We start from the raw sequence: 27,854 nt of genomic DNA, 5'->3' as shown, positions 1-27,854 counted from the left end.
ATAAAACTTAATTAATTAAATCATATAATATTATTATAAAAAGGAAGATAAAATTAAAAATTATTAAATGTTAATTATTAATTATCATAACAAAATATATAACCAGTACCAATAAGCCGTAACTACATTTTTCATAGGGACGAAGTCGGAGGGTATCCGTCTTCTATACTATGAAATGCTCAAACGAAATTGTTTTAATAATAATTATTTATAAATATTTATAATTTATCTACTCATATGGATATTCATAAGGATATTTTACTTGTGAAAATATTTATATTGAAGATATTTTGATTTTATAAGTAATTATGATAAATTTATATATTCTATTTGTTAAAATCGCGATGTGCAAGAAGCCCTATCCTATTCTAATAAAAGACCTGAAAAAAATGTTACTACTCACAGGTATAAAAAATACCCGCGGTCACTATGCTCATCAAAAATTCTACGTATACAACCAGTCACCCGTGCCGATTCGGACCTTTCGTCCTACGACATGATTGAGTGACCGGAGGAACATAAATGCATGCGACTCACCCGACAGATGTGAAGAACGTTATCATTGATTCTGCACTGCACAAGGAAAGTTGTCGTGAGGACCCTCATCAAGTAGATGTTGGAAATGAACGCCGTGAAAAATTTCTTAATAAGCATAAAGACACAATGTTATTTGTGAAAATTTAAATTTTAATAATGATAAAAATTAGGATTAGTAATTTGAAAAACTTTTATTTTATAACTATAATTTTACATTCAACTTCAATAGAAAAAGAATTATAAAGAATAAAATTTAAATACAACATGCTGAAATACTTACATTTTTAATTTTTGAAGCGTCATAAGATCTTAGAAGATTAGGAGAAGTGGAGAGAGTAGAAAATCTGTAACAAATATCAAACATTATACTTTGTTGTTAAATTTAAAAAATTAAATAAATTGAGATTGAATAAAATGAGATATATAAAATTACTTACGATCTTGATTTCCTGGATTCATCTTCATCGTCCTCTTCAGCACTGACTCTAATACCGAACACTGAACAAGAAAAAATACAAAAAAAAAAAAGGAAAATAAAGGACTATCAACGCGTACGTTTAAATAATAATCGGCGAACTCACTAACTCTATTCGCGAAATATAATTTAAATGAATTGATAATCTAATTTAGAGCCATTTTGTTCAAAAAGATATTATTATTAAATATTGCGCAACAAACACTGACTCTACTAACCGCATTGCGCGCGGTCACAAAAATTTTCTGAAAATAACACTGATTAGTAGGGGAAGGGCAAAGGATACTTTTATTTAGAAAATGCTGCTATTTTTATAGAACATGATTGTAAAGAAACGTGAATATGTATTGAAAATATTAGTTGTAAATTATAAAATATTTTTCAATACTGAATACTGTAAATGAAAGACAATTATTGTGTTCTGAATATTTGTTATTAGAGTAGGAAATATGCACATTATAGTAATATATCACGTCACATATAAATATTCGAAAATGTTTGCACAAAATCAAAATGTAAATAATGTTTACAGCTAAGTATATTTAAGAAACAATACGACGAAAAACACGTGTGAAATCTTGCTTTGAACTGTTTCAATTGCACATCAGCATTCGAAAAAAGCAAATACAATATAATAAAGTACATATAGTATAATACGAAAACTCTGAATTTGATAATCTAAAACAAGAATATACATCCAATTGACAATACATGTATACTATTAAGTTGATCTATATCCAAATAAAATATTAATTGATTTAATCTTTTCTATTTTCATCTTTGTATTCCAAATAATTGTGAAATTACGTATTGTGAATTGTATCTCAAATATATATGAACTGTATATTATATGTTACCCAAAATGAATAAAATATTGCCAAATTTCCGTGAAAGTTCATCAAATTCCATTAATGATCGTGGCGTCATTATATGCTATCTTTGCAACCAAGGAACAACCTGCATAAAAAAAAGCCAAAAGTTAAAACAAATATGTTAAGTGAAGACAAATATGTAAAAGTGAAACGATAATCAACTTTAAATTCTATTAAAAAAGCGTATGAGACAAGGTACCGTGAGAGTAAAATCGATGATCGAAGAAAAATCAACATGAAAAGATTCAAAATCTTACTATATTTCGTTATCGTAATGCTCAATGGATCATTATACACGCGTATTAATTAAATGACACTATTAATAAAGTATAAATGGAATAAAGTGTCCAAGAAACGACGCTATCGAAGAGACGCCACCGATAGGTTAGAAAAGTTTTGAATCTAATGCGACGAAATACATGTTACTGTCACGAAATTCAACAGCCGAATGACTTTCCTCAACTCGTCTCGTTTCGCAATTGAGAGTAGGGGATGGGGTGATCCTGTCCGAACAGGCACGATAATCAAGACGAACGTAAACATTGTGTTCGTGTTGTTGTTTCTTACTTCGAATTTCGAGCTCCAAAGCCTACTACGCTTTACTTTATTTGAGAACTGAACAGTTTCATTACATTACACATTAAAATTATTATTTTAACTATTAATACGTACATTCTTAATAAATTATTGTGTTTTACTATTATTAGGATTGTTAAGAATTACGCAGTATGAAGTTAAAGAATCAACACATAAGTAGAAAATGTTATAATAGAAGTGTGTGTGCAAAATAAAATATGTGTATATATATGTATATATATATATGTATATATATAACAATGAGTTAGTCAATTACAAGATTACAATATTTATACTGGTTAGAATTAAAATTAAATTTTGGTATAAAATTATAAATAACTTTTAGCACAGCATGTTCTATTTAAATGTTTATATGTTATTTCTTCAACTATTGAAAATTATATATAATAATTATTTGGTTAATCTTACCTTGAGCTGAGACCAAAAATGCACGGTTCATCTGAAAAATTCACAATACACACACAAATGTAACAATTATTGATTTAAATTTTTACCTTCTGGATAATACTTTTTTCTGGATGATTCTTCTGAATATTTTCTTCTTTATAGACGAAGTGAACTTCCTTCCGCCATGCTTTCCACTCAAAAATCGATTATGAGAAATATCGATTACGTTCGAGAATCGTAGGAACTATATTGTATATTTCACCGTTGGGGCGCTGTAATCGTACATTTCACAATGATAACTTGGAATAAAAAGTAAAAAACTCTGGTCTAAATTAAATACATAAAATTCATGAAAAATTCTTGAAAAAAGAACGAAAATATTCACACACTTAATGAAAAATTGTCAATACTTTAAACTAAGACATTTTATTATATTACGTAGTAAAATTATTATTTTAACGATTAAATACGTACATTTTTAATAAATTGTTGTTGAATTTAGTATTGGAATTGTTAGGAATTATGTGATGTATGAAATTAGAGACTCAACAAATGAATAGAAATTGTTATGATAGAAGTGTCTATGTAAAAGCATATATTAAAATACATATATATATAACAATAAGTTAGTCAATTACAAGATTACAATATTTGTATTGGTTAGAATTGAAATTAAATTTTGATATAAAATTATAAATAACTTTAGCATAGTATGTTATATTTAAATATTTATATGCTATTATTTCTTTAATTGTTGAAAATTATATGTAATAGTTTGGTTAAATCTCACCTTGAAGCCAAAAATGCAGGTTTCATCTGAAAAATTCACAATACACACACAAATGTAACAATTATTGATTTAAATTTTTACCTGAGAACTTCTGAATGATACTTCTTTCTGGATGATTCTTCTGAATAATATTTACTTCTTCTTTCTTCTTTCCTCTTCACAGATGAGGTGTGCTTCGGTCCGCCATTCTTCCCGTTCAAAAATCGATCGTGAAAAATATCGATTACGTTCGAGAATCGTAGGAAGTGTATTGTGTATTTCATCGTGTAGTGGCGCTATAATCGCGCGATTGATAACTTGGAATAAAAAGTTAAAAACTCTGATCTAAATCAAATACATAAATTCATGAGAAATTTTTAAAAAAGAACGGAAGTACCACATCTGTGGTGATACGGAACAATTGATAATTTTTGTTAATATTTCGAAAAGCAGTTTTTCTATTATAGATTAGTCAATGGCTTTATTTAATTTTCTTATTTTATCCTATCTTTAGTTAATGTTTTGAATTACGTTCGCGTTCTATTTCGAATGTTTCGATTTGTAGGTAAAATTTGTAGGTATCTTTTATTTAAATTATCTCCAATAGATGACAGTACGAATATATTCTTGTTGACTCCAATTCTAGTCGTTGGCTATAAGTAACAATTTTAGTCAATGGTAGTATAGTCAAACAAGGTTTCTTATGTTTTCTAAACGTTTCTTAGTGCTTCGTGCTTGATGCACGTAGCACCATCGTAAACAATAAGAATAACGCCATATCTTGCGCCATTTCAGCATTCATAAATCGAATTTTCAAAAAAATTAAGGAGATTTGTTTACGAACGATTGCTTTGGATTTTCTTTTTATGTTCCAATTGGTCTATGAAATGCACAAGCAAAGATTTACAAATCGAAGCAGCATTCGAATGACCATGTAAAATTAGTTGTGAATAATGTATTTCTTTAAATAAATTGAATAAACCAATTTCTTCAATGAAAATTCGACTATTCTATTGTTTATCCTTAATTGTCCTCATCAATCATGTTTTATTGTTATTTTCAGATATTAAATTAAATTTTATAGCGTATTCTTTAATGTACGTAATATGACTTATATATAAGATTTAAAGGATTATGTATTTTAAAATATACCCAAATAATGATGTATATTTAAGAAATAATATATTTATTAACAATGTAAATTGTTTAAAGTTACGTATATTTCGCAAATTATTTAAATACAAATAAAATCAAATTAAACGCAAAAAGAAAAAAATATTTGAAAGATATTTATTTTTAATTTCTAATGAAAAGTTGAAATCTCTATAGTGCGGTACATGATATTATAGTAGTAACAAGTATTGTAAAAATCCCATACATAATTTTTAATTACAATGTTTCTGAGTTATATACGGTTCGTGAATGTTTCCTTTGTATGATATATTTTATGATCAAAATGAAAATTATACCTAATTTTAAAATTATATACGACAATATTCTACCTTTATAGGTTATGACTATATAAATGTATATCTCGGAACGCTGAAGGATTAGAATTTCTTGTTTAACATTTTTAAGAAGTAATTTTTTACAATTTAAATGTTTTCCAGCAAATACCGCATCAAAAATAGTTTAACCTTCTTTTGTTCAAGATTACAATACGGTAAGCTCATGTAAATTGTAAATGGTAGATATTAGGTCCAACATGTTTAATAGTAATGTTTTAAATTGCCTTGTTACATTTATTGTTATGTTAAGTTTATATCTAATTTTAGTTAATAGTAACTATAAAAACATGTCAGTCGAAGTTAAAAATGTTGTACAAAATGACTATGAAACATCTGACGTTGTGGCGACTAATAAAAGGCAGAAACTTGATGAAAATTACGAAATTGTAAAAAGAGCACTAGACGTGAAAGCAGCTGGGGATATAGTAGAAAAGAAAAACTTTTCTAAAAGAAAGAACTTTGTAATAATGCTCGGTTATCGTGGTAGAGATTATTTTGGTATGCAGATTAATCGTGGTACAAAAACTATTGAGGAGAGTTTATTATCCGCATTATTGGAAGCAAATTTTATTACAAAGGATCAATTTGAAGATGTGAGACTGCTTAGATTTCAAAGAGCTGCACGTACAGATAAAGGTGTATCAGCAGTTAGGCAAATTGTTTCTTTACTATTACGTAAGTATTTAATAGTTATATAAGTACATCAACAATGACTTCAAACGAAGCAATAGGTAATTATAATCAATTATAGCCCAAGAGGTAAATAAAGAAGACATAAATAAGCATCTTCCAAATGATATCAGAGTATTTGATATACAGAGAGTAATAAAAACTTTTAATAGTAAAAGTAAATGTGATAGTAGAACATACAGATATGTTTTCCCTACATTTGCTTTGGCTCCAGAGGATCCAAATTTTTTAAAACTTGACATAGATGAAGTAGATGAAGTAGATGAAGAGCAACGACTTAAAGATCTGTTTCTGATTAATGAAAAGCCATATAATGAATTTCGATTAACTCCAGAAATGCTTGATAAGTTAAATAATATTTTAAAATTATTTGAAGGCACACATAATTTTCATAATTTTACATCAAAAATGTAAGTTACTTCATATGATAAAATATTGATATATTACTTATTCACAATATTATTTAATTCTTTTAGAAGACCATTAGATCCGAGCGCCAAGCGTTATATAATACATTTCCGTTGTATTGAAACGTTTGTTGCAAATAATATGGAATTTGCTGTATTGGAAGTGAAGGGACAAAGTTTTATGTTACATCAAATTAGAAAAATGGTATCTTTGGTAATAGGGATTTGTAGAAATATCGTGTCAAGCGATTTTGTCAAAGATGTATTTTCATTAGAAAAATATGACATTCCCATTGCACCAGGCTTAGGATTGAGTTTACATTTTGTAAGATATTTTAGTTTTAATTAATTTCAAATTTCAAATAGAATTATGTAATTAAGATCTTCTTCCTCCAGGTACATTATTCATATTATAATAAAAGATATGGGAAAGATGGAATTCACAAAACATTAGAATGGCAAGACTGTAATGAAGAAGTCGAAAAATTTTATAAAGAATACATTCTACAAGACATAATAGATACAGAAACTTCAAATAACGTGTATCCTTTTTTCGTGTCATCATTTCCAAAATAATTTATTAGATTTTTTTATCATAGAATGTTTTACTAAAAATATTTACCTTAACAAGTGTAATACAGTATGTTAAATTGGTTGGCAATTTACTTAACACCAAAGAGGTTTGCATCTAAAGAATTTGTAGCATATGAAGATATAGAATAAGATTTGTATTGTATTTATTTATCAAACTCTTATATTAAATATATTTGTCAGTAATCATCTTTTAAAATCATTTTTTAAAATATATTGTTACTGATGTATAAAAAAATCTAAAATTTCTTTAAATATAGTATATATTCATTTATATGATTTGTTTATTTAAAAAAAATTACCTCAAAAAATTATTGCTATTTTCTATGTATGACAAATGTATGAAATATTAACTATTATTTCCGCTTTTGACATGTGATCTTTGAGTGAAAATATAGTGCGTATACATCCGCGTATTTTCCTAACTCTCACAAACACACAAACAGATAAGAATACTTGTTGCATCAAACGGGTTATTCCAGATTGATTCAGGATCAGCGAACAATCAACAACTGAACTGAAGAGCTGAAAGAATCTTTTTCGTAATTTTCTTTATTATGAAAAATACGAAAATTATTATTTTAACAATTATATTCGGTAAGTAAATTCATTTTTATTTTTCGTTAAATCAGATTTAGTGACCTTGAACCTTGAACCTTGAACTTTAAAGAATTTTTACATACACCAATTAGAGATTATGAATCTACAATAATAAATTCAAAGTTATTACGAAGTGAAATTATATTGTTTTGTTATAAACAGTTTGTTATATTACATTATATTACATTACAATCTATGTTTAAAATAAAATGAAATAAAAAAATTGAAGCAATGAAGTATATAGTTTACCTGTTTTATAGGCTTGATAGAACGTGGATGTACACAATGTGGGTAAGTTAACAAATCTTTTTACATTATCTTATATCAATAAAATACTCTATTTATTATTTCATTACTAACATTTATAAATTCATTGATGTCTTATAGAACAGAAAAATTTCAATGTAAAAATGGAGATTGTATAAAAAGTGAATTATTATGTGATGGATCAGCAGATTGTAAAGATAAATCTGATGAAACAGTAGTAGAATGTACTAAACCTGAAATTATATGTCAGAGGCTTGCATTTCGTTGTTCTTATGGTGCATGCATAGATGGAGATAAAACGTGCAATGGTGAACAAGACTGTATTGACAACAGTGATGAAACATTACCCACATGTAGAAGTGTTTCCTTTAATACATCTTCATTTAATTCATGTGGGAAAAATCAATTTAAATGTGATGATGGACAATGTATTGCTGAAAGTGGTTTATGTGATGGTAAAATAGACTGTATAGACAATTCAGATGAAACAATTTTTAAATGTAGTACAATTACGTAAGTTGCAAAATTAAAAAAAAAAGATCTTAATACTGTGTAAATATTTGAATTGTATTATAATTTTATATACATTATAATTATTTTATTACTACAGAGATAATAAATATTAATTTGTTACTTAATTTAATTCATATAGTACAATTCCATTTAAAATATTTATAGATGTCCACAATATTTGTTTCGTTGTACGTATGGAGCCTGTATTGATGGAGATTTAAAATGCAATGGAGTTACAAATTGTGCAGATGGTTCAGATGAAGATCCTAAAATATGCAGAAATACATCTGAAAAATCATCTACTACTATCAGGCCAACAATAAGGCCTTCTACATCTAGTCCTATTACTCCGGGTTCTATATCTTGTACTGCACCACCAAAACCAGAAAATGGTTATTGGAAATTAGACCAATCATATTGGCGTAATGGAAAAGATAAAATATGTGACAACTGTGATGTTCCACAAGGTACAAAATTAGCACCTGGGCAAGAATTAATATATGGATGCAATTCCGGTTATAAGTTAACTAGCAGTGCTTCAGTGTTTTGTAACAGTCAAGGTCAATGGATAAACATTCCAGAATGTAAAGGTACGAAAAAAAAAATATTAAATAGTAAAAAGATATTGAATATGTTTATGTGTTACAGAAATACGTTGTAAAGGATTAATATCATCTTCCAGGAGTGTTGAATGTATGCATAATGGTAAATATGTGCCATGTTCTGATGTTGTTCCTGGGACAACAGCAAAATTAAAATGCCGTGATGGTTATCACATAGAGAAAGGCTCTACATTATTTGATGTTAGATGTAATGAAACAGGTGGATGGTTTCCAGAGCCAATACAATGTGTTCCAGGTCCGCTAATGATAAATATTTATGTTAATAATTCTTCTGTCTCATTACAAACTGATGTACAAAACAATAATATTACGTTTATTTCTGATGATAAAATTATCATTTATATAAATAAAAAGAAAAATAATGATCCAGATATTGATATTAGGTTTGATACAGAAAATAAAAATTTTTAAAGATTTTTTAAAGATTTGAACTCGATATTGAAAATAATAATAAAATAATTTTATGATATTTTAATTTAAAAGAAAGTTTGTATTTATAATTCATAAAGAATGAACTATTGACATTAGTCACATTTGTGTATATCTAATGAAATTTATGTTGTAAATTTATTTATTTCATATAACTAATTTTTTTTATTTGCTATTTGTTATTCTGTATAGTTGATATTAGAATTTACATAATTTGTTATCTATTTTTATAAAATAACTATTTAAATGTATATAAATTATCATTTATGTAAAGTAAAAGATTCAATACAAATTTCTTAAGATTCAAACTTACCTTAATAATAATTATTTGTCTCTAATGACATGATATAAATATATATATTTTAGCATGTGGTATTCAACCTTTAAATTTCGTACCAGCTATTGTAAATGGAACAAGACCTGATGTTTTTGAATTCCCATGGCATGCCTCACTCTACCGAGCGATGAACTCCACTGCACCAAAAGAATTTATCTGTGGTGCAACTATTATTCATGAAAGACTTCTAGTTACAGCAGCGCATTGTGTTTTTGATGAATCTGGAATAACTCCAAAAGTATATGATGCATCAAAATTTCACATAGCTGCAGGCAATATTTTTAGAAATTATGATTCTCCTCTTCATGAAGACACAGTAGTGCAAAAAGCACAGGTACATTATTTATTAGTTTGATACTTATATTTATTATTTTGACATGTCCTTAATTATATTGTAAATGCATTTTAGGTGAAACATATATACTATATTTGTGAATATAATGGATATAAAGGAAATTATGCTGATGACATAGCTGTGTTGGAAATTAAAGATACATTTAATTTTTCTAGTATATTACTACCTGTATGTTTAGATGACTATGGATGGATTTCATTAGAGGATGGGTTGTTTGGAAAAGTTGCAGGGTTTGGAAGGACTGCTTTTGGAATCTCCAGTCTTATTATACAAAAAATTGAAGTGCCATTTATTCCTTTTGAACGGTGCAAAACTTTAAGTAGTACTTATGATACACGACATTTTATTACAACTGATAAGTTTTGTGCAGGTTATACGAATGGTTAGTAAAATATTAAAATTCTTTTTTTTTTTTTTAAATTAAATGTGAAATATATAAATAAATATTCTGTTTATTTTATACGAATCATTTTATAATAAAAAATATGTAAATGATAGGTTCAGCAGTTTGTGAGGGCGACAGTGGTGGCGGATTGGTCTTTAACAACAGTGGATTATGGTATTTAAAAGGCATTGTTAGTGTTGGTCTTGGTACAAAACAAGAAGGAGGAAATCTAGTCTGTGATAATTATGCATATTCTTTATATACTAAAATTTCCAGTCATATGTCATGGATTCAAAATATTATTTTCAAGATAGACAAACCATCATTATTAAATCGGTGTCCATCATAATTGAAATGCTCAATGATTAATTTAAAAAATTATAATTTATCTACCAGTAATTTTTATTACAAAAAATTGAGATTGAAAGGGATTGAGATTGAGAATCTACTTATCTTTTCCAACACAACATACATTGGTGAAATTTTATATTTATTTTTATATATGTAATGTGTATTTTTTACATTAATCACCGTTATTTTATCTATAAATATAACAATAAAAATACAAAATACAATATTTCAAATATGTTTAATAAAAAATGTGTAAGATATTGTCTTTACATGTTAAAAATGTATGAACAAATAAAATTTTTTAACATAAAATCTTCTATACAAATTTTAAACATTATTTCTTAAATTTATACAAAATAAATTATATACTTCTATAAAATTACATTATATTATATTTAAAATTATTTTTGTTATAAATATGACATTATCAAACAAGACACTACAATTATAAAAAAATATATATATGGTGCAAAATTGAGTTAAGAATTTTTAAGAAAAATATTTTTGATTGTTAAATAAAGTATAAAAACATGAAAATAAACTTGACTATCTGATTCTTTATAGTTTTAGGAAACTGAAGCTGTTTTTTAACTTTTGAGATTAGGTTTCTTCCTGGCTGAAAAAATTAAAAAACATAGAATCAATTTTGCACCAAAATTTTTTCATAGTCAGATTTACAAGCTTTATCATACCTTAATATTTTGTCCATAAGCCATTTGCTTAGATAATAGCTCTAATACGTCTTGGCATACTTTCAAACAGTCTTAGCAGAAATCAGGTGGCCACTGTTAATTCCACTATTCTATAACACGAGCATGTAAGTTCCAGTACTGAGTTAGGAGGAGATTTGTATGTATCTAGAATTTTTTTTCAATATATTCCATAGATTCTTGATGGGGCCAAGCTAAGATTGAAAATGCTTGAGTAGTCAGCTAATTACATGATCTGGACGCGAAACATATAGCGAAAAGCGAGCTACTTACCCGAGCTATTATCTAAGCAAATGGCTTATGGACAAAATATTAAGGTATGATAAAGCTCGTAAATCTGACTATGAAAAAATTCTGGTGCAAAATTGATTCTATGTTTTTTAATTTTTTCAGCCAGAAAGAAACCTATCTTAAAAGTTAAACAATAGCTTCAGTGTCCTAAAACTATAAAGAATCAGATAGTCAAGTTTATTTTCATGTTTTTATACTTTATTTAACAATCAAAAATATTTTTCTTAAAAATTATTGACTCAATTTTGCACCCCACTGTATATACACATGTAAATGCTATAATTGCTACAGACATTCAGATTGTTTCGATATCTTTTTGTTGTTGACCTTTTTTGGTAATTCAGATGGTACATCAGATAAAGCTTCTGTTTAAAAAAATATCATAATATCAAATGTAAAAGTATAATATTACAATACAAAGAAATATAATATAAATATTTTACCTTCAACACATAAGTTTTTTAATTCTTTTTGAAGTTCATCGATGGTAGGGCTTAATTCGGAATTTGGTACTGAAGGCAAAATATTTTCGTCAGATTTCATTAATTCTGTCAATTCCGCCTCTAAATCAGCGTTTGAATCATCATTTTTAAGAGATTCTGACAATGTAAATTGTACTTCTTTTTGTTCTTCTAGAGCCTGAGAGAGAATATACATAAATACAAATATTTCAATACAAGAAAACTAACAATTAATTGTTTAGTTTTTAAATTTACTCACTTCTAGTAAATCATCTACAACATCTGTAACATTGGATTCTGATAAATAACTTTTGTTAAGTTTTTTTAATACATTTGATCCTGTTTTGTAAGCCGATAGCACAGTAGTATTTGTATGAGTATTTTGAATACTTGTAATAAGACTTTGAATATTGTCAAGAGATTGAGCTCGTTTTTCAATAGTATTTTCTAATTCTTTCTTTTTCTTCAGATATGTTTTTGCTACTTGTCGCAATCCCTTACTTAAATATGATTTAGTTTCATTAATAACATTAATTTTTTCTTTCTCCATAAGTTCTATTTCTTTTATAAGTTCATTTTCTTGTTTCATCAACTTATACAGGCCTTCTTCAATTTCTGTTATACTGTCTGATGAATGCATAACAATTTTAATCAATAATTCACTTTCATTTTCACTACTTCTAAAAACTACTTTTTTTTGATGTCTTAACCATATTAAAATTAACATTATGGTATTATCTGATATATTTTTATCTATTTCAGATTTACAACTTTTTGCCAGTTCAGAAAATGGTACAAGAATATGTTCTCTTTTTTGTTCCAAGATGGAAAGTAAAATATCTCCAAATTCTTTGACAATTTGTAGATGTATATACTTAGTTTCTTTGTTTTCATTATTACCAACGTAACTTTTAACTTTTGAAAATGACCATGCAAGTGGTTTTTTTATAAATATATCAATCGACCATGCAGTCCACGATTCACAAGGTTCTTTCAAAAATTCAATTTCTGGAATTATTTCATTAGTCCTGTAATATTACATAGATTAGTCATTGTGCGAATACATATAATTGGAATATTGAGTCCTCTTTAATTGTTCTTATAATTCACAATGGTAACATTACCGTAGCAATTCTTCAACGACAGTTGCTAAACAAAGTGGTGTGCAACCTTTTCTTTTAAAAGCACTATTTAAGTCTGTAATAGAAAAACTGATTCTCTTGGTATGCTTCAACCATTCATATATTAAATTCTGCCAAAATTTATATTTTGATATCCAATCTTGTGGATTAGCTGATTTACTGCGAAAAGGAGAAAATAAAGCACTGATCCTTTCTTCTTCATTCCAACATTTAGGCATCTTTTCAGAGGGAAGTGGTAAGTTATCATCTACATTGTCAATTTTCGTAGTCATTTTTTTAACTAAAAGAATATTTTTGTTAAGTTAGGTTATATTTTTACATAATACTATGAAAGTATATAATAATATTTATTTTCTTACAGTAATGTCGTCACATATGATTAAAGTACAATGAAAATGTCAATTTTTGTCAGATAAATAATAACTTTTTGTTATTGAAGATAAAATAGAATCTCTCCCTTGACAAAACTGTTATTACATCGTTTTGATTGTTATCATTTATTATTTATAGCATAAATTACACATCATTTATAATATAAATAATAAGTTATTTTGTATATACATTTGCTTCAAATACATCTACAAATAATTTACGACTATAATAATTTTTACTTAAATACAGTTTTGTTCGTGATGACCAATAACACGTCTTTCTAGTATTTCTGTTACAAACGTTGTTAAAATTTCTAAATATCTGTAAATTTGTAAATATCTGTAAATTTTTTATTTAAAAAAAAAATTTTTTTTATATCCCCGAAATAGTTAGAAAATTAAAATTATACCTATCACGTTTCGTATATAACAATTTACTTACACATTCATACATATATTATTTCAAGTCAAGAAGATATTTGCTTACTACTTTGACATCGTTTATGCTATAACTTATTAATAAATTTATTTAAGTTACTGATTAAATATATATATTCACATAATACATATTGCAAATATTGTATGATGAAAAGACTGATAGAAGTGAATATTTAATCTACAATTATAATATACGTTTTTAAAATAATTTAAATTAAAAATTGTATTTTAAATTATTTTAAGTTAAAAAATGCACTGTTTAAAGATTAATTAATTAATATAAATGATTGTAATTTTATTTCATCACACCCACAATTTGTAAGGTTAAGTTCTTGTTATTGTGTCTTTTTTTGAATTTTAATAAAAATATTAAACGATTGATAACAGTTTATATATATAAATTGATATTCCTTAAATGTTGAATCATAATAAAAATGTCAGCATCTTTAGGTAAGAAAGTGTTAGTATTATTAGGTTAGGTAACTTTTATATAATATATACATATTTATAAATTAATAATAAGTTTCTGTTATAAACAAACTATTACATATGTAATGAACTTAAAATTCTTTTTATTTAATCTTTATTAATTTTATAGATTCCATTGTATTTCTTACTGTTGTGGCATTTTTATGGGGTGTAACCAATCCATTTATTAAGAAAGGAGCCAGAGGTTTAGAAAATGTGAAATCATCTTCTAGATTCGGTCAATTTTTTAAAGAACTTGCCTTTCTTGTTACAAATTTAAAGGTTTCCTTTAAAATCTTTATTATCTTACATAAATATATTTTATTATTTACTAATTACTTTTCTTTTTTTTCTCATTTAGTACATTATACCATTTATCATTAACCAAAGTGGGTCTGTGTTGTATTTTTTAACTTTGAGTAGAGCAGATATATCATTGGCTATCCCAGTTACTAATTCTCTTACTTTTGTGATAACTGCAATGACTGGTTGGATTTTGGGCGAAGAAAAGATACACAAATGTTGGCATATAATTTGCTATCTTTCAATGTCCGCAATTTATAATGAAATTTATATGAATTGTTTTGATTTTCAGATACTTATATGGGGATGATATTGATTTTGATTGGAACAGTGCTTTGTTGTTTGGATAAAATAGAGAATACTGTACAACTTTAATTATAGCACTTCAATTTAGAATGTGTCAATTTTATTAACCTTCCATAGGCAAGCATGTTACTGCATTGTTTATAAAAAAGAAATCTGGGTCGTTCATATCCATACACTTAAAAAATGTAAAAAAATTTTGTATTTAATGGAACTCTTAAAAGATTAAAAGGTTTTGAAAAATTCACAAGTGGAATTTAGTTGAATGACCCAGGTCATGGAGGATTAATTATAAAAGATAATCAAAATTTTGAGATTTGATATTAAAAATAATATTTATATTACAATGATTATATAGATATAATTATATGAATGAAGTTGTAGTCATATATTATATAATTATATAGATAAGAAGCCATTAATTATTTAGCAGGCTACATGCTATTATGAAATATATGGAATTTATGACACTGATTTTTTCTTAATACTTGAAATATTTGGTATTATGCTTATTTATTTATTTCAAATTAATAACTGTGTTACAAAATATTCTGGGACTTAAATGAGATGTAAATAATTATATTAAAAGATAATATAAATTTATAGATAGAACGATACATTGTCTATATATTCATGATATTTACACATGAGTTATAATTGTCAATATATACACGACAAATAAACAGCACCAAATAGAAAGGAAAATTATGGACATACTGAATTCACGTCGTTGCACAAAATAATAGCATAAAACGGATTAAGTTAATATATATAAATATCTGTTTTTACTATTTCAGATGTTCACAATTAGTTCGAAAAATGATGGAACGTGCTAATTAATAATCCAAGAAAAAAATTAACTGGAAATATAATGAAGCAAACATAAAGATTACAGTTAGAAATAAAGATTATTATTACAAATATTTACAATTAATATATGTAAATAAGATAGAGTTGATCTATGCACAATAAACATATATAACTGCTAAGTATCTCCTTGTACAATTTAAACATGGTAATTATTATGACGAAATTAAACAAATATTTTTTTATGCTGTCACTATTATCTTAAAATATACGTTATAATTAATATATTAAGAAAATATCTTGCATATTCGGCAATTTTGATTTTAGTTGAAATGATGTGTATGCATAGTAAGAGAAACGGAAATGGCACTCTGATTCACGGTGAAATGAAATTAATTTTTTCCGTTTTTATAAAGCACATGGAAAGAAGAGTAGTAGCCTAAATGGTTATTAATGCATTCTCATCTTATGCAACAAATTTAATTTCTTTAAATTTGGCAGAGAGAAAGCTCTATTACGGAAGGAATACCAGTTTTTGAAGATCCTTTTAAAATAAGTTGAGCCTTTCGATAAGTGCATATCTTCCAATTGTATTTATATTCGTTGATTTTCTTTTGTTATCAGTTTAAATTCATTTATTACCACATTCCAAAAAAGGATAGTGTGTCAATGAAACAACTAGAAGATAGTGTTTTAGCAACGTGTGTACATATTCAGATAATTTTACATTTTGCCATGGACCGCATAACTTGTTTACAAAAGTAGTTTAAGCGCAATGTAGTTCACAATCAACATCATAATTAAATTTACATTATTAATTGTAATTACAATGATTATATATTAAAACAACGAAGAACTTGTCAATTTCTTTTATTCGGTTAATAAGAATTACTTATTTAGTCATTAAATCGTTTTTGATCTGAGGCGGATTTTTCATTATACATTAGAAGAAACAAAATACAATGATAAAATAATAACTTGTTGTACAATTATATATATTGTCCGTGAGTACGGCGGTGGATCGATGCGTGTGTGTTATCGTTAATCCCTTACAATTACGAATTACTTATGAGACTCAAGACTAGCATTAATCAATGGCCTCCCCTTCAAGTTCGGGATTTTTTGCTTTTCAGCTTGAACCAACCCGCACTCTTATTCGGATCGCGTGGAACGGATGTGGATCTGTTTAGTTCTGGTTTTGAGTTTACATTCCGTGATTTGGTGGCCAACGATTCCGTGGAAACGGTTCTATCCACCTTTTGCTTGTCTTTCGATTTCAGCGTGCTACGATTAATCGTACCTGCAATGATAAATATTATATATCATATAACGTGATTTTTCACATATGAAGCGTGGACAGAAAATAACCTTTCATAAATGGAATATTTTCTTTTTCCCATTTTTTTTTTCACATGTAAGATAGAAATTTACAAGATTTGTAAAGAATAAAAATTTTATTATTATTTTACATTTTCCAAAGTTGTGCATGCGTTAAAAAATTCAGAATATTTTCAACGGTCTTTCTATCCACGTTTTATAGAAGCATTTTGTTTATTTTATTTTTACCAGTTTTTGAGAGATTATCTTTGCTTCGTCGCATATCTTTTCCCCGACGACTTAATGTCTCGCGACTTCTTTGCCTGCGCCTTATAGTTGCCAGAGGCTTTGGATGTAATTGTTGATCGTAATTTATTTCGAAAGGTTCCCTATAATGTCTAGGTTTCCAGGGTGCGAGAACACTGACACTCCTCGATACTGTTCTCGTATGCGATTGAAGTGGTCGATTTAATTCCTCCCTGCTCGCTGCTCTACGTCTTTCATTGGGGCCAGGTATTTCGCCCACTGAACAAAAATATAGTTACAACATAAATGAATAATAAATTTTATACTTAGGTAAGTAGAATATAATTTTTTATAATCATAGTGTATGAACAAAAATAAAAAATTAATTTTAAATAAACCTGCGAAAGGGCCAGGCTACTTATTTTATACATATATATATATATATATACATACATACGTGTGAGAATATTATTCTATAAAGATAATAAGTTACAAAACATGAAGTTATTACAAAAAAAAAAGACTTTTCAAGTATGTCATTGTTTTTATTAAAGAAAGAAACAATTTAAAAACTTATTAACAAGATGCAAAATAAATTTCTTTCTTAAGGCTTGAACACTTTTTAACATTTCGTTGTTGGGATACGCGTGAAAATTGTTAATAATCACCTGTAGCAGCATGAAGATATACGACTGATCTCTGTGATCTTTGAGAGTTTTGACTCTGTTGACTGCTATCACCCGTTGTACTCTCACCGGAAGACAACGCGCTTTCAGCGAGCCTCGGTGGTTTCCGAGGTGGCGACAGTATACCCAAATTGTGACGGCTGGAATTCGTAACATCACGCCCTGAACAGGCGTGGTCGTCTCGTTTGTTTCTACAAAACGCAAGCAGTCGTACGTTCGATGAGAAACAATTCATCATTTCATTACGCTTGTTATTATCATCTAGTGTATCTTTTCGTGAAATTTCGATGAAAGTTTACGTAGATGTATGAAGAAAAGGAAAGACGAATCTCACCTGCGATCTCTATTGGACGAAACAGACTCTTGATCGGTGTCACCAAAGAAACGCAAGTTCTTTTGTACGGAGACTCGTTCGGGTGCGGATGAGACTTCCTCGTCCTCGGTTCCGGTGGTTAAGATTTCGCTTTCTGGTATCCTCGGTTTCTTGTCCACCGTCTGAAGCAATAAAATTGACGCCTGATATCAGTAAATGTTCCCAATATAAGGAAACTTTCTCCCATTAATTTTCTTTTTCTTTTTATCGCTGCGTTAATTTCACACCAGGGAACAACAAATCAAGTTGAAAGAATGAGAGAGACGGCTAAGGATTAATGCAATAAAGTCGAGCGCAAAGATGTGCTCTTTGTGTAAACGAGAAAAAAAAAAAAAAAAAAAAAAAAAACGCCGGCTCGGCCACTCGTTTCCATTCGTGGCGTCTCCGTGAGTCATGATCTCTCTCGTTCCTCGGCCCATCGATTCATCCCCTATAGATCATCGTCCACGGTGAGATTCACGCGCACGCAATCATCTCGACCGGCCGCAGCAACCCGCGGCTTATCGAAGCGGCTCGGAATCGGTACCTGACAGAGATTATTCCGCGGACGATGGTTAAAGCTAGGCAGCCCCCTGATCGGCACTTAATCTCGCGATTAAATTAAACCACAGAGCGCAGAGTTAGTTAAGCATTTAATCAAACTGGTAATTGGAGGTTGTACCGGACTAATGGAACCGCTCCGTAGCGACCTTTGCTGACTGATGAATGTACCAGCTTGCTCAGTCGGCTCGCCGCGAACCCGATAACCGGACACACGATCCGTCCGCTCGTTATCGGATGCAACTCGCAAAAATCATATGCATTTTGCTTCTGAGAGAGTCTTTGAAAAAAGAAAGAAAGAAAGAGAAGAAAAAAACAGGAAAGGGACAAGAGATTTCCGATTTCTTATCGATATTTCGGATTCGGTGATTCCTGTCATCGAGATAAAAATTGGAAACAAGAGGAAATTGAAGTGTTGAAACCTTGGAAAGAAATTCCTCGAAACTGGAACTGTGTAAATGACAATTTTTAGTAACGTAAATATATTATGATTAATCTCTTGCTTTATTAATTTTTCTGTTCTTTAGTCCTGGTTTATATATTTACATGGGCAAAGAGGCATCAGTTTCACGTGATTCGCTATTATTTAAGAGATTATTACTTCTTCGATTGTACCTTAATTATTATATTCCGAGATATATTGTGATACGAGATACGAATTTATTTTTGTTTAATGAGGATATCGTCCGTCGGTTGGAAGTTCTTTAATTTTTGTTACAGACGTATCGCGACACTGCGGAGGCGTTTATCGCGATATTATACACACAACATAGTCGGAGTCGATTCTCTACTAAAACGTCGCCCACAAAATTACCAATTTTGAAAGGAGGCCCGTGGAATTTGATTATTTTGAAGAACCGTTTCAGACAGATGATGTCATGAACTGAAATCGCTTTGACGCAAGCCGTGTCTCTTGAATGTTTGTGTCTTTACCAATTTATTAACAGATTATACAAAGTTTGCAAAATGTCCAACTTTAAATTCAATTATAATTAATGTAATTGAAAATTTATTTTTAGAATTAATTATAATACAGAATTTTGCCGATCAACGAGAGAAACCAATTAATTGTTAATAATTTAGAATTTACAATGATTTTAATATAAAAAATGATCATAATTTATTTTAAGCTCTACCTCAAGGTCAGAAATACAGGATGATCTCGAAGGCGAGGTCTCACATCAAAAAGTTTCATTCCACATTTTTTTTTTTTTTACGAAAAAAGGTAACGATGAGACACATTGACAGTTATTGCACGTCGCGGTCAAATAGTTGGTCTTTATGAAATCTGAGCTACGAGCTATCTGCTCGAGACTCGAACGGATGAAATGTAAGTAAAGTATTCTGTAACATACACAGAAAGAGAGATTGAAATTTACCTTGATGTTCGATTTATTCTTCCTGGACAGAGACTTGAACCAGCCCTTCCTCTCAGCTTCTTGGCCCTGATTCTCTCTGGTGAGGGTGTTACTCGACTCGCAGAAGGATTCCTCTTCTCTGGTGAGTGTACCCGTAGATCTCGACAGCCTTGTCGGCCTGGGCGGACTGGGACTGCCGCTGGGAGTGGACAGGCGTCTTCGTTGGCTGTACTCTTCCTGCAAAGAAATACAAAAAATATGTACTTTCATTATTTCCTGACCAGGAATTGATCGTATGTTTGTCAAATGGTCCAAAGAGTTGGAACATCTATTCTTATTGGAAAACTGAAAAATTATATTCTACTTATCATCATATACTATAAACTGCATAGACACAAATACGAATGAAATGACAAACTTATAATGAAATAATTAGAAAATAAAAATAGCAAAGAGATTTATAATTTATAAAGGAAATATCATTAGATATTCTAATATCGTATGTAGATTGCGGATATTTGCAAATGACAAATGTTGCATCTTGCGATATTTAACTTTTAAATGGTATCACTGGATTATAGTAATTTATACCATGCAATAATACTAAAAGGTTTACTTTTGCATCTCAGACATTAACGACAAGATCGAATTAAATTGAAAGTTCAATCGTAAGTCATTACGATTCCCAATAATGCCTCGGCAACATCAGTTCAAGAATTCAATTAATTTATCGCGATGTTAATCAACTTCGTTGATCAATTCTTCAAATCAAACCAGTTGAGGAGCAAGCAGCGAAATAACGTGCAAGAGTTACATAAACGCATTTCATCGGTTTCGTTGAACCGATTGCGGTTGCAATGTGAAAATGCGAATTCAACAACGCAAATTGATTGAAAAGGCAGTTACAAATGAGAGATTTGCGCCAACGCTTTAATCTCGATAACAAACAAAAGGAAGTGGTAGTTCGAAAGAAACTGGGGAGAGAAAAGAAAAAAAAAAGACCGATCGTCGAGCTTCGGCGACGTTTTCATTTCGTTAGCCGAGATCTGGTTTGCATGAAACTCGAAGAAATGCGGGTAGACGCGTGTCCGCTTCATTCCCGGCGACGTCTACGTCGTCATTATTATTATCATGTTTTGCATCACCACCATCATCAACGCTGCCACCTCCGTCATTTACCCTTGCTCTCTCGCATGCATAACACACCGGCCACGGACAGCTTCGGGCGTTTTATCGCAACTCTCTGCCTGTTTGTTCATCGATACACTGCAAAACAGCCACTATGGTGTAAGAGCGGTCTATCCGTGCTCTATCTGCCGAGGAAATGTACGCTTCCCGCGAACGAGCGTAATTTTCACCGAGGAAAGGAAAAAAGAAAAAAAATACAACGCGATTCTTCGGCCTGGGCCAATCGTTCGTATTCGATTGCCTTTAAAATTGCGCAATCCGGTTCGATTATAGTTCGAGCTCGATCCTCTATTTTACTGCGATTTTAATATTGTGCAAGGCAGAAAACTTGTATTATTCATTAATTCGTTAAACGTTGTCAATTATTTCTGTGATATTTCCGTGTTAAATTTCTTACTTGTTACATGACAGAAGTTTCAGTGCTTGCTTTGAATCTACCTGTATCCAGTTTATCGATTATACACTTCGTTCTTAGTTAAATAGTTACTTTTTTTTTTGTAACCTACAGACATTAGAGCAGAGCTACTTCTTTTCATGAACCAAAATTCATTTTGTGGATGAATTTCTATATTCAGTGTAACAGAAATTCTTCTTTTCTTTTTTTTTTTTTGAAAAGGAGGCGGACTTCAGTGTACTTAGAAAATCCCCGAGAATCCTCCTCCGACTTTCGTACCTTGTATGTTCATTTGTACTCAAGTAAATATAACAGTTACGAGAGAAACTTCCAAAAGATTGACCCAGAACTTGATGCTACATATATGTACAGTCAATGATAATAAATATGGTGTCAAATGTGCCAAATGTTTACGATTTATATGCAAAGAACATGCAATAAAACACAATCACGTTGTATGTACGCAGTGCACATAAATAAAAAATATGTTTATAAAATTTTACATTTTTGAAGCAAAATCTCCTCGCCTCCCCATATTATAAACATTATTAGATAACATCCTCTACCAAAAAGTTAGGTGCAAAGCAAGTATAGTAAAAATTCAGCTATGGGTGAAAAGTGATCCGGTTGTCGGCTGCGTCGCTCATTTACTTATCGGCTATTCGAGGGTTAAGAAATTGAACATTGTAATCGTTGTACACGAAAAAAGCCGTCAGATGTACTTTCCGGGGTTCCTAGTAATTATTTCACGAAGTCATCTAGGCAACTACACTTGTTGACTGTTGGCGTGTCACAGACGTGCGTGCATCCGAGGCAGAAATGGGCGCCGGGCGTTGTGTTTCGCGGCGCGTACGGGCGCGAAAGACCGCGAGCTACGATCATCCCAGCAGTGCATGCGTTACTCCATAGCAAACCTTTCGATACGCAATATAATAACATATCGCGCGTACGCGGCCGCGGCTCGTACCCACCGCATAAACTCTTAAATGACTCACAATGAATAGCCCATATCGCGGAATCATCTGCATAGTACAAGCACGGCGCACTTCCCTCGTACTCTCCATATATACGAGCAACAATATCCCCGTATGCTTTCCATAACGAGTTGTGGTACGAACCGAGCAACGGGTTCGACCGCCCGACGACGACAAAGATGACGGCGACGAGCCAGAGGATGGCTACGACGACGACGACGACGACGACGACGACGACGACGACGACGAAAGGAGGAAAGAAGAGAGGAGCAAGGATCCTGTACCCTAAGGGCATTGTGACCCACGCACCGCCCTGCTAACTCTCACAGCACTGCACCGGCGTGGCATTGCTCTTCCTCCTCTCCCAGTTTCCTTTCCGCTCAGTTCATTCTTCCTTTCCCCGGTCCGCTCATCGACCTTCCTCTCGCCAGCCTCATTGCGGAACGCGTTATGCCCGGCTACTCCCTCGCAGGGACTGGCGTGGGCCGTTAAGATTGGGCTAGGTCTGGGCTCCGCGCCTCTGCGCGCAACGCGTCATCCAGCTCGCGGCCCTTGCGAGCACACGCGTGCTGCTCGCTTGCACGCACCAACGCTTGCCAACCTGTCCTGCACCTATATCCCACCGGTGTGCACGCGCTCACGTGCCTCTTTCGCCCGTGTGTGTGTTGGGCTTCGTTGCGCGCGTAGTACGTGGCTTCGTGAGCGCCCCGAGTGTACGTGGTGACAGAATGCCACGCGTGCGTGCATGTGTATCGACACGGAGCCAGTATTTTCTGTTTTCCAGTTAAACGGGCGTGTGCCCGTGTCGTTTACGCGCGTGTACGCGCGTATTTACAAGGGCGTGTTGCGATAGTGTGCATTCGCAAAGATGAGCGCGCGAGGCCTGCTCCATCCCCGACGCATAACTCTGCAACATTAAACCGTAGGGTCACAGCGTAGATTACGCATAAATCCAGGGGAGGAGCGATTTATGATGTCAACCGACACCATAACCACCTCTTAACCACCACGGATTTTCTCTTTCTTTGTTCCGGCTATTTCTTGTTTTTGGCAGGACGATAGAACCTAAATTAAGATGGAACAGCTTTCTCTTACGAACGAAAGAGCGTAGCGGCGATTCAATAAAGTGATAACTGTCCTGCATTTAGTCACTAATGTTGGATGGGGAATTCCAGGAAAGGGGCCAGAACTTTGTCCAGTGCCCAACAATCATCGCTTGCGTGTCATTTGGATAGTAGAACATAACGAAAGTTAGACCTGGGACTTGGGGATTGTTCATTCTAGCTTTCCAGGTCTGACACTTGAAATATTAAGGGTATGGTTGCGTTTGTGTGCACGAACGACGAATGTTTCGTGCTGATGAGGAAAAGAAGAATTGGTGAGAGAGTTGCGAAAAGATAGAGTTGTGAGTTTCCAGTGAAGTAAGAGAGTAGCGAGAATATCTAGAATATAGTGTAGCGAGAATATCTAGAATAGTGTTAATCTTCATCTTATAATCACCGTTAAACAAAATTCTTATTTTTATCTTCAAATAAACAACCTTTTATACCAAAATTCCTACACTACCTTACTTGAATTTGTGCCATCATCAACGCAGGAAATGTACCATCGTGAAATGTATTCCAAAGACATTGGAATTATTCTTTAAATTCAAAAAGGTCTAACAGTTTACGGTGCAGTGGACAAAACTACTGTAGATTATCGATCGTGTTTCGCACACTTTTAACGTGGTAAAATTGACACAAACATCCAGATGCAAGCGAGGTTTGAAATTGTTGCATAAATTTTCCCAATTAAGTTTCCTCGAGTGTGTGTGTGTGTGTGTGTGTGTGGCTAACTAGCGGGAAACGCGCGAGAGCAAACACCTACGTAACGAGTACGAGGTCTCCTCTTTCTTCGAGGTTCTCTCACCCTCTGTCGAGGTACGCGGTCCCTGGGCGTAAATCGACAGGATTCGAGAGCCGCAAAAACTGTTCATCTTAAATGGAATGTACGCAGATTGAAACCGAGCTGACCGCGCGTCGGATCTCGTAGTCTCGATGTTTTTCTTTTCGAATCGGCGGGATTACAGTGTGCGTGTCGTATTGTAAAACCAAGAGCACGCCGGTGAAGAGAAGAGTTTAAGAGGAATTGAACAGAGAGAGAGAGAGAGAGAGAGAGAGAGAGAGAGAGAGAGAGAGAGATTGGAGCGGGAAATAAGAAGAGAGGAAACCAGGTACAACGAAGGGGAATGCGAGGCAAAAGGGTGGAGAGAAGTAGGGCGCGCACCGTATAATGCCGGCGCGAGAAAAAGTATAATGAGAGGGAATCCCGCCGCTGGTAAGTACAAAGGAATATTACAGTAAGATCTGTAACGTGCAAAGCCGCAAAATAAACGAAGAACGCGTAATGGGGTATCGGCTCTGTCGTCTCCCCTGTGGCGTGGGCCTCAGCTGCCGCGCACGCGTGTTACACTATCTGCGCTCAGGCCCAGCCAGGCCCAGCCAGGCCTGCGCAAACAGACCAATAAAAGACACTGCGCAGCGAGCAAGGGAAGCGAGCGAGAAAAGCGAAAGAACGAGCGGGAAAAAGCCGCGAGACACGGTGCAAGAAAATCTTGGATATCTCGCCGACAGAGGACGGGATCTGAGATCGTCGTGTATTTATTCGCGTCTTCTAAGCTCGCTCACTTTCAACCATCAACCGCTCCTCCTTTGCGCTATTATTATTTTAAACGACGCATGCATCGTCACTTTAGTCGAGCAAGTACATGGATTTTCAAGTATGGAAGAGATGGTGTTCGTTTGACACCGCGGAACGAACTGAATGAAGTTTGAAAATATATAGATAGTAGTAGATATATATATATAGAAAATATATAGATAGTAACTCGTTCGTAATTGATAAATGAATTGTAAATAGTAAATAAATTGCAATTAATTCTAATTGTGAAATAATAAAAATTGTAACGCGATTCTTTTAATGCCACTTCAATAAATAAAAATACTGATATATTCGTGGATCTGTCTATCTTAACCTCTTGCGCTCAGTTTTAAGTATATTTAAATGCAACCCAAGGCAGAACAAATGATCAGTTCATTACTTCTTAATAAGTATCCATCTTTCTATCCAATGACATAACACCGACGAGTTGAAAAGGAAAAGAAATCGACGAATTATCGGTATACGGTTCGGTCACTCGTTATGGTCCGCGAACCAGTTGCCAGCGCAACGTTGTTAACGTCATCCCAAACTTTCCTTCCAAATTCATTTTTAAACGTTTGAAACGTCAGAGCGTTTCACATATACTCTCCTTAGAAATCCACCTAGCGTTCCCCTCTATACAAACAAATCAACACAGTCTACGCGAATATAATCTTCGCGCGATCGACGCGCGAGCGTGACACGCATCCGTGTCCCAATTTCACAGGCCGGCTGTTCGAAGCGCGGCGCGGGAATAAAAAGGGAAACAGAGAAGAGCGAAAAAAGGAGGAGCGAAGGGATCGATCCCTCGAAGCATGATGCGCGCTTGTAAGGTTCTTGTTCTTACGAACGGCGCAAGGTCGTCCGCTCCGGCGCGGCGCGGCGTTGCGGAGCAGCGTCATGGTGGCAACGCCAGCACGAAGTTTCTAAGAGGCTGGAGAGAAGAACGAGCCGTTTGCGCGCCGGTAGAAAACCGGATGCACACTTTTGCGCCCGTGTTGCACGGACGAGCGACCACCACCGCTGCCATTAATAACCGAAGGTCCACGTCGCTAGACGGCCTGGATGATGGTGCGGTGCGGTTTACTTTCTTTGGAATAACAATACTTAGAGAGCGGATCCTCCCGGTTGATACACTTGCCCGCCTGTCAATGCCGGCGCTACATACCATGGGAAAGTCTCGAGTTCTCCCGAGATCGTTTCAAAACTGTTCGAGCGAATCGACCGGAACCGCCCACGGATGGGTTGGCACCCTGCCCTGTCCGTACGTGTTCCCGTCTACACGCCTCGCGTACACGTACGCGCGCGCACCAACGTGCCTCCCCTTGCGCTCTTGTACGCGCATTGACGCTTATAATTGATGAAATGACACTGGCCTAGGAAACGGACGTTGAATGTTATCGGACCTTGGCCATCTTGGTCCGCCTAGAGAACCAACGCTGCTTGCGTCCTCCTGTTGTTTCGTTGCAAAGCGAAGACGAAGAAGACGAAGAAGAAGAAGAAGAAAAGAAGAAGTTGGAAATTTCATGGGAACCGAAGGTGAACGGGGTGGATTCGATTTGAGAAAAAGGATTAATATATTGATAAAGCTGCGTGACGCGTCAAAGAAGAACAGAGAAGTTTGTTGCTAATATGGGCTTTTTAATAGTTCAACAAGAATATACAATCTTTCCTCGTCAGGAAATAATGTTGGAAAATGAACTTGGCAAGAAACGGCAAAATATATCCTCCGTTTCGGAATAACCAGCTGCTAATCACAACCGTGTTTGCAAGTCTACAACTTTTATTATTCTTTTATCGCGTGCCTTCTGCGAAAACAGCGTGTAATGCGTCATCAGGTAAAGTGATATTGACAATGTCAATGCAAACTGTCGACTCATTTGGATACTCGTTGCAAATGTATAGCCATGGCTCTTTTGTTCATGCCGTGTCTTCACACCCATTACGAACACGAATATTACCTCCCATTGTAGGAGGATGACCTGTCGAAGTTCTAGCCCTTTTTTCCACGCGGTGAGGAGATACTATCGAGTACGATTTCTACCCTGTCATAGTAAATAAACGTTGACTAGAAGGATTGCCGGCATTCTCGCCGTAAAAATGTCGTTA

General features: G+C 32.6%; 5 protein-coding genes across 15 annotated transcripts in view; 3 read left to right on the top strand and 2 right to left on the bottom strand.

Moving 5' to 3' along the window:
- Nucleotides 1–4,927: 4,927 nt before the first annotated feature.
- LOC122536308 (tRNA pseudouridine synthase A) lies at nt 4,928–7,019 on the top strand. Its single transcript, XM_043668573.1, has 7 exons — nt 4,928–5,051; nt 5,148–5,300; nt 5,413–5,820; nt 5,897–6,245; nt 6,312–6,567; nt 6,639–6,784; nt 6,884–7,019. Exons 2-7 carry the CDS (start codon nt 5,237–5,239, stop codon nt 6,963–6,965), a joined length of 1,305 nt encoding a protein of 434 aa, XP_043524508.1. The 5' UTR covers nt 4,928–5,051; nt 5,148–5,236; the 3' UTR covers nt 6,966–7,019.
- Nucleotides 7,020–7,225: 206 nt separating this feature from the next.
- Nucleotides 7,226–22,652, top strand: LOC122536304 (modular serine protease-like). Of its 3 annotated transcripts, XM_043668561.1 has the most exons (9): nt 7,228–7,430; nt 7,694–7,724; nt 7,821–8,213; nt 8,379–8,803; nt 8,862–9,071; nt 9,632–9,936; nt 10,012–10,339; nt 10,456–10,693; nt 22,623–22,652. In XM_043668561.1, the coding sequence occupies exons 1-8, from the start codon at nt 7,391–7,393 to the stop codon at nt 10,689–10,691; spliced, it is 1,968 nt and encodes a 655-aa protein (XP_043524496.1). In that variant the 5' UTR covers nt 7,228–7,390; the 3' UTR covers nt 10,692–10,693; nt 22,623–22,652. The 3 variants fall into 3 exon arrangements, with proteins under 3 accessions (XP_043524497.1, XP_043524496.1, XP_043524495.1); XM_043668562.1 differs by lacking the exon at nt 22,623–22,652 and having other exon boundaries at nt 7,226–7,430; nt 9,665–9,936; nt 10,456–10,876; XM_043668560.1 differs by lacking the exon at nt 22,623–22,652 and having other exon boundaries at nt 10,456–10,874.
- Nucleotides 11,115–14,790, bottom strand: LOC122536305 (charged multivesicular body protein 7). Of its 4 annotated transcripts, none has more exons than XM_043668564.1 (6): nt 14,111–14,192; nt 13,280–13,577; nt 12,415–13,183; nt 12,138–12,333; nt 11,953–12,059; nt 11,115–11,155 (listed from the first exon to the last, which is right to left on the bottom strand). In XM_043668564.1, the coding sequence occupies exons 1-5, from the start codon at nt 14,112–14,114 to the stop codon at nt 11,980–11,982; spliced, it is 1,347 nt and encodes a 448-aa protein (XP_043524499.1). In that variant the 5' UTR covers nt 14,115–14,192; the 3' UTR covers nt 11,115–11,155; nt 11,953–11,979. The 4 variants fall into 4 exon arrangements, with proteins under 4 accessions (XP_043524499.1, XP_043524500.1, XP_043524501.1 ...); XM_043668565.1 differs by lacking the exon at nt 11,115–11,155 and adding an exon at nt 13,657–13,990 and having other exon boundaries at nt 11,330–12,059; nt 14,079–14,162; XM_043668566.1 differs by lacking the exons at nt 11,115–11,155; nt 14,111–14,192 and adding an exon at nt 14,724–14,790 and having other exon boundaries at nt 11,330–12,059.
- LOC122536306 (transmembrane protein 234 homolog) lies at nt 14,361–16,231 on the top strand. 4 transcript variants are annotated; one of them, XM_043668571.1, is made up of 6 exons: nt 14,363–14,580; nt 14,705–14,856; nt 14,936–15,095; nt 15,170–15,240; nt 15,784–15,790; nt 15,977–16,231. In XM_043668571.1, exons 1-5 carry the CDS (start codon nt 14,541–14,543, stop codon nt 15,784–15,786), a joined length of 426 nt encoding a protein of 141 aa, XP_043524506.1. In that variant the 5' UTR covers nt 14,363–14,540; the 3' UTR covers nt 15,787–15,790; nt 15,977–16,231. The 4 variants fall into 4 exon arrangements, with proteins under 4 accessions (XP_043524502.1, XP_043524506.1, XP_043524503.1 ...); XM_043668567.1 differs by lacking the exon at nt 15,784–15,790 and having other exon boundaries at nt 14,361–14,580; nt 15,970–16,231; XM_043668568.1 differs by lacking the exon at nt 15,784–15,790 and having other exon boundaries at nt 14,363–14,556; nt 15,970–16,231.
- The window catches only part of LOC122536303, a 179,207-nt gene continuing 168,026 nt past the window's right edge, over nt 16,674–27,854 (bottom strand). For all 3 annotated transcript variants that reach the window (XM_043668555.1, XM_043668556.1, XM_043668557.1), the window contains 5 exons: nt 20,529–20,744; nt 18,571–18,731; nt 18,219–18,427; nt 17,554–17,829; nt 16,674–17,287 (listed from right to left, as the gene is read on the bottom strand). In XM_043668555.1, the coding sequence (XP_043524490.1) occupies nt 17,094–17,287; nt 17,554–17,829; nt 18,219–18,427; nt 18,571–18,731; nt 20,529–20,744 (1,056 nt within the window). In that variant the 3' untranslated portion in view covers nt 16,674–17,093. The remainder of the gene's footprint in view (nt 17,288–17,553; nt 17,830–18,218; nt 18,428–18,570; nt 18,732–20,528; nt 20,745–27,854) is intronic.

Source organism: Frieseomelitta varia, unplaced genomic scaffold (assembly GCF_011392965.1).
Source record: "Frieseomelitta varia isolate USP_RPSP 00005682 unplaced genomic scaffold, Fvar_1.2 scaffold_821, whole genome shotgun sequence".
Lineage (NCBI taxonomy): Eukaryota > Metazoa > Arthropoda > Insecta > Hymenoptera > Apidae > Frieseomelitta > Frieseomelitta varia.
Note: the sequence above shows the minus strand (reverse complement) of the source record. Positions and strands in the feature narration are given on the sequence as shown.

Bases quoted from the DNA above. Each gene is read 5' to 3' on its own strand.
- LOC122536308 (XM_043668573.1), top strand. From the start codon at position 5,237: ATGTTTTCCAGCAAATACCGCATCAAAAATAGTTTAACCTTCTTTTGT. The intron at 5,301-5,412 runs GTAAGCTCATGT...ATCTAATTTTAG, and splicing joins TTGTTCAAGATTACAATACG to TTAATAGTAACTATAAAAAC. The intron at 6,785-6,883 runs GTATCCTTTTTT...AGTGTAATACAG, and splicing joins ACAGAAACTTCAAATAACGT to TATGTTAAATTGGTTGGCAA.
- LOC122536304 (XM_043668561.1), top strand. From the start codon at position 7,391: ATGAAAAATACGAAAATTATTATTTTAACAATTATATTCG. The intron at 9,072-9,631 runs GTCCGCTAATGA...TATATATTTTAG, and splicing joins GCCAATACAATGTGTTCCAG to CATGTGGTATTCAACCTTTA. The intron at 9,937-10,011 runs GTACATTATTTA...AATGCATTTTAG, and splicing joins CAGTAGTGCAAAAAGCACAG to GTGAAACATATATACTATAT.
- LOC122536305 (XM_043668564.1), bottom strand. The intron at 13,184-13,279 runs GTAATGTTACCA...GTAATATTACAG, and splicing joins GTCGTTGAAGAATTGCTACG to GACTAATGAAATAATTCCAG. The intron at 12,060-12,137 runs GTAAAATATTTA...TTTTTTAAACAG, and splicing joins AAAAAACTTATGTGTTGAAG to AAGCTTTATCTGATGTACCA.
- LOC122536306 (XM_043668567.1), top strand. From the start codon at position 14,541: ATGTCAGCATCTTTAGGTAAGAAAGTGTTAGTATTATTAG. The intron at 14,857-14,935 runs GTTTCCTTTAAA...TTTCTCATTTAG, and splicing joins TTCTTGTTACAAATTTAAAG to TACATTATACCATTTATCAT. The intron at 15,241-15,969 runs GTACAACTTTAA...ATCTGTTTTTAC, and splicing joins TGGATAAAATAGAGAATACT to TATTTCAGATGTTCACAATT.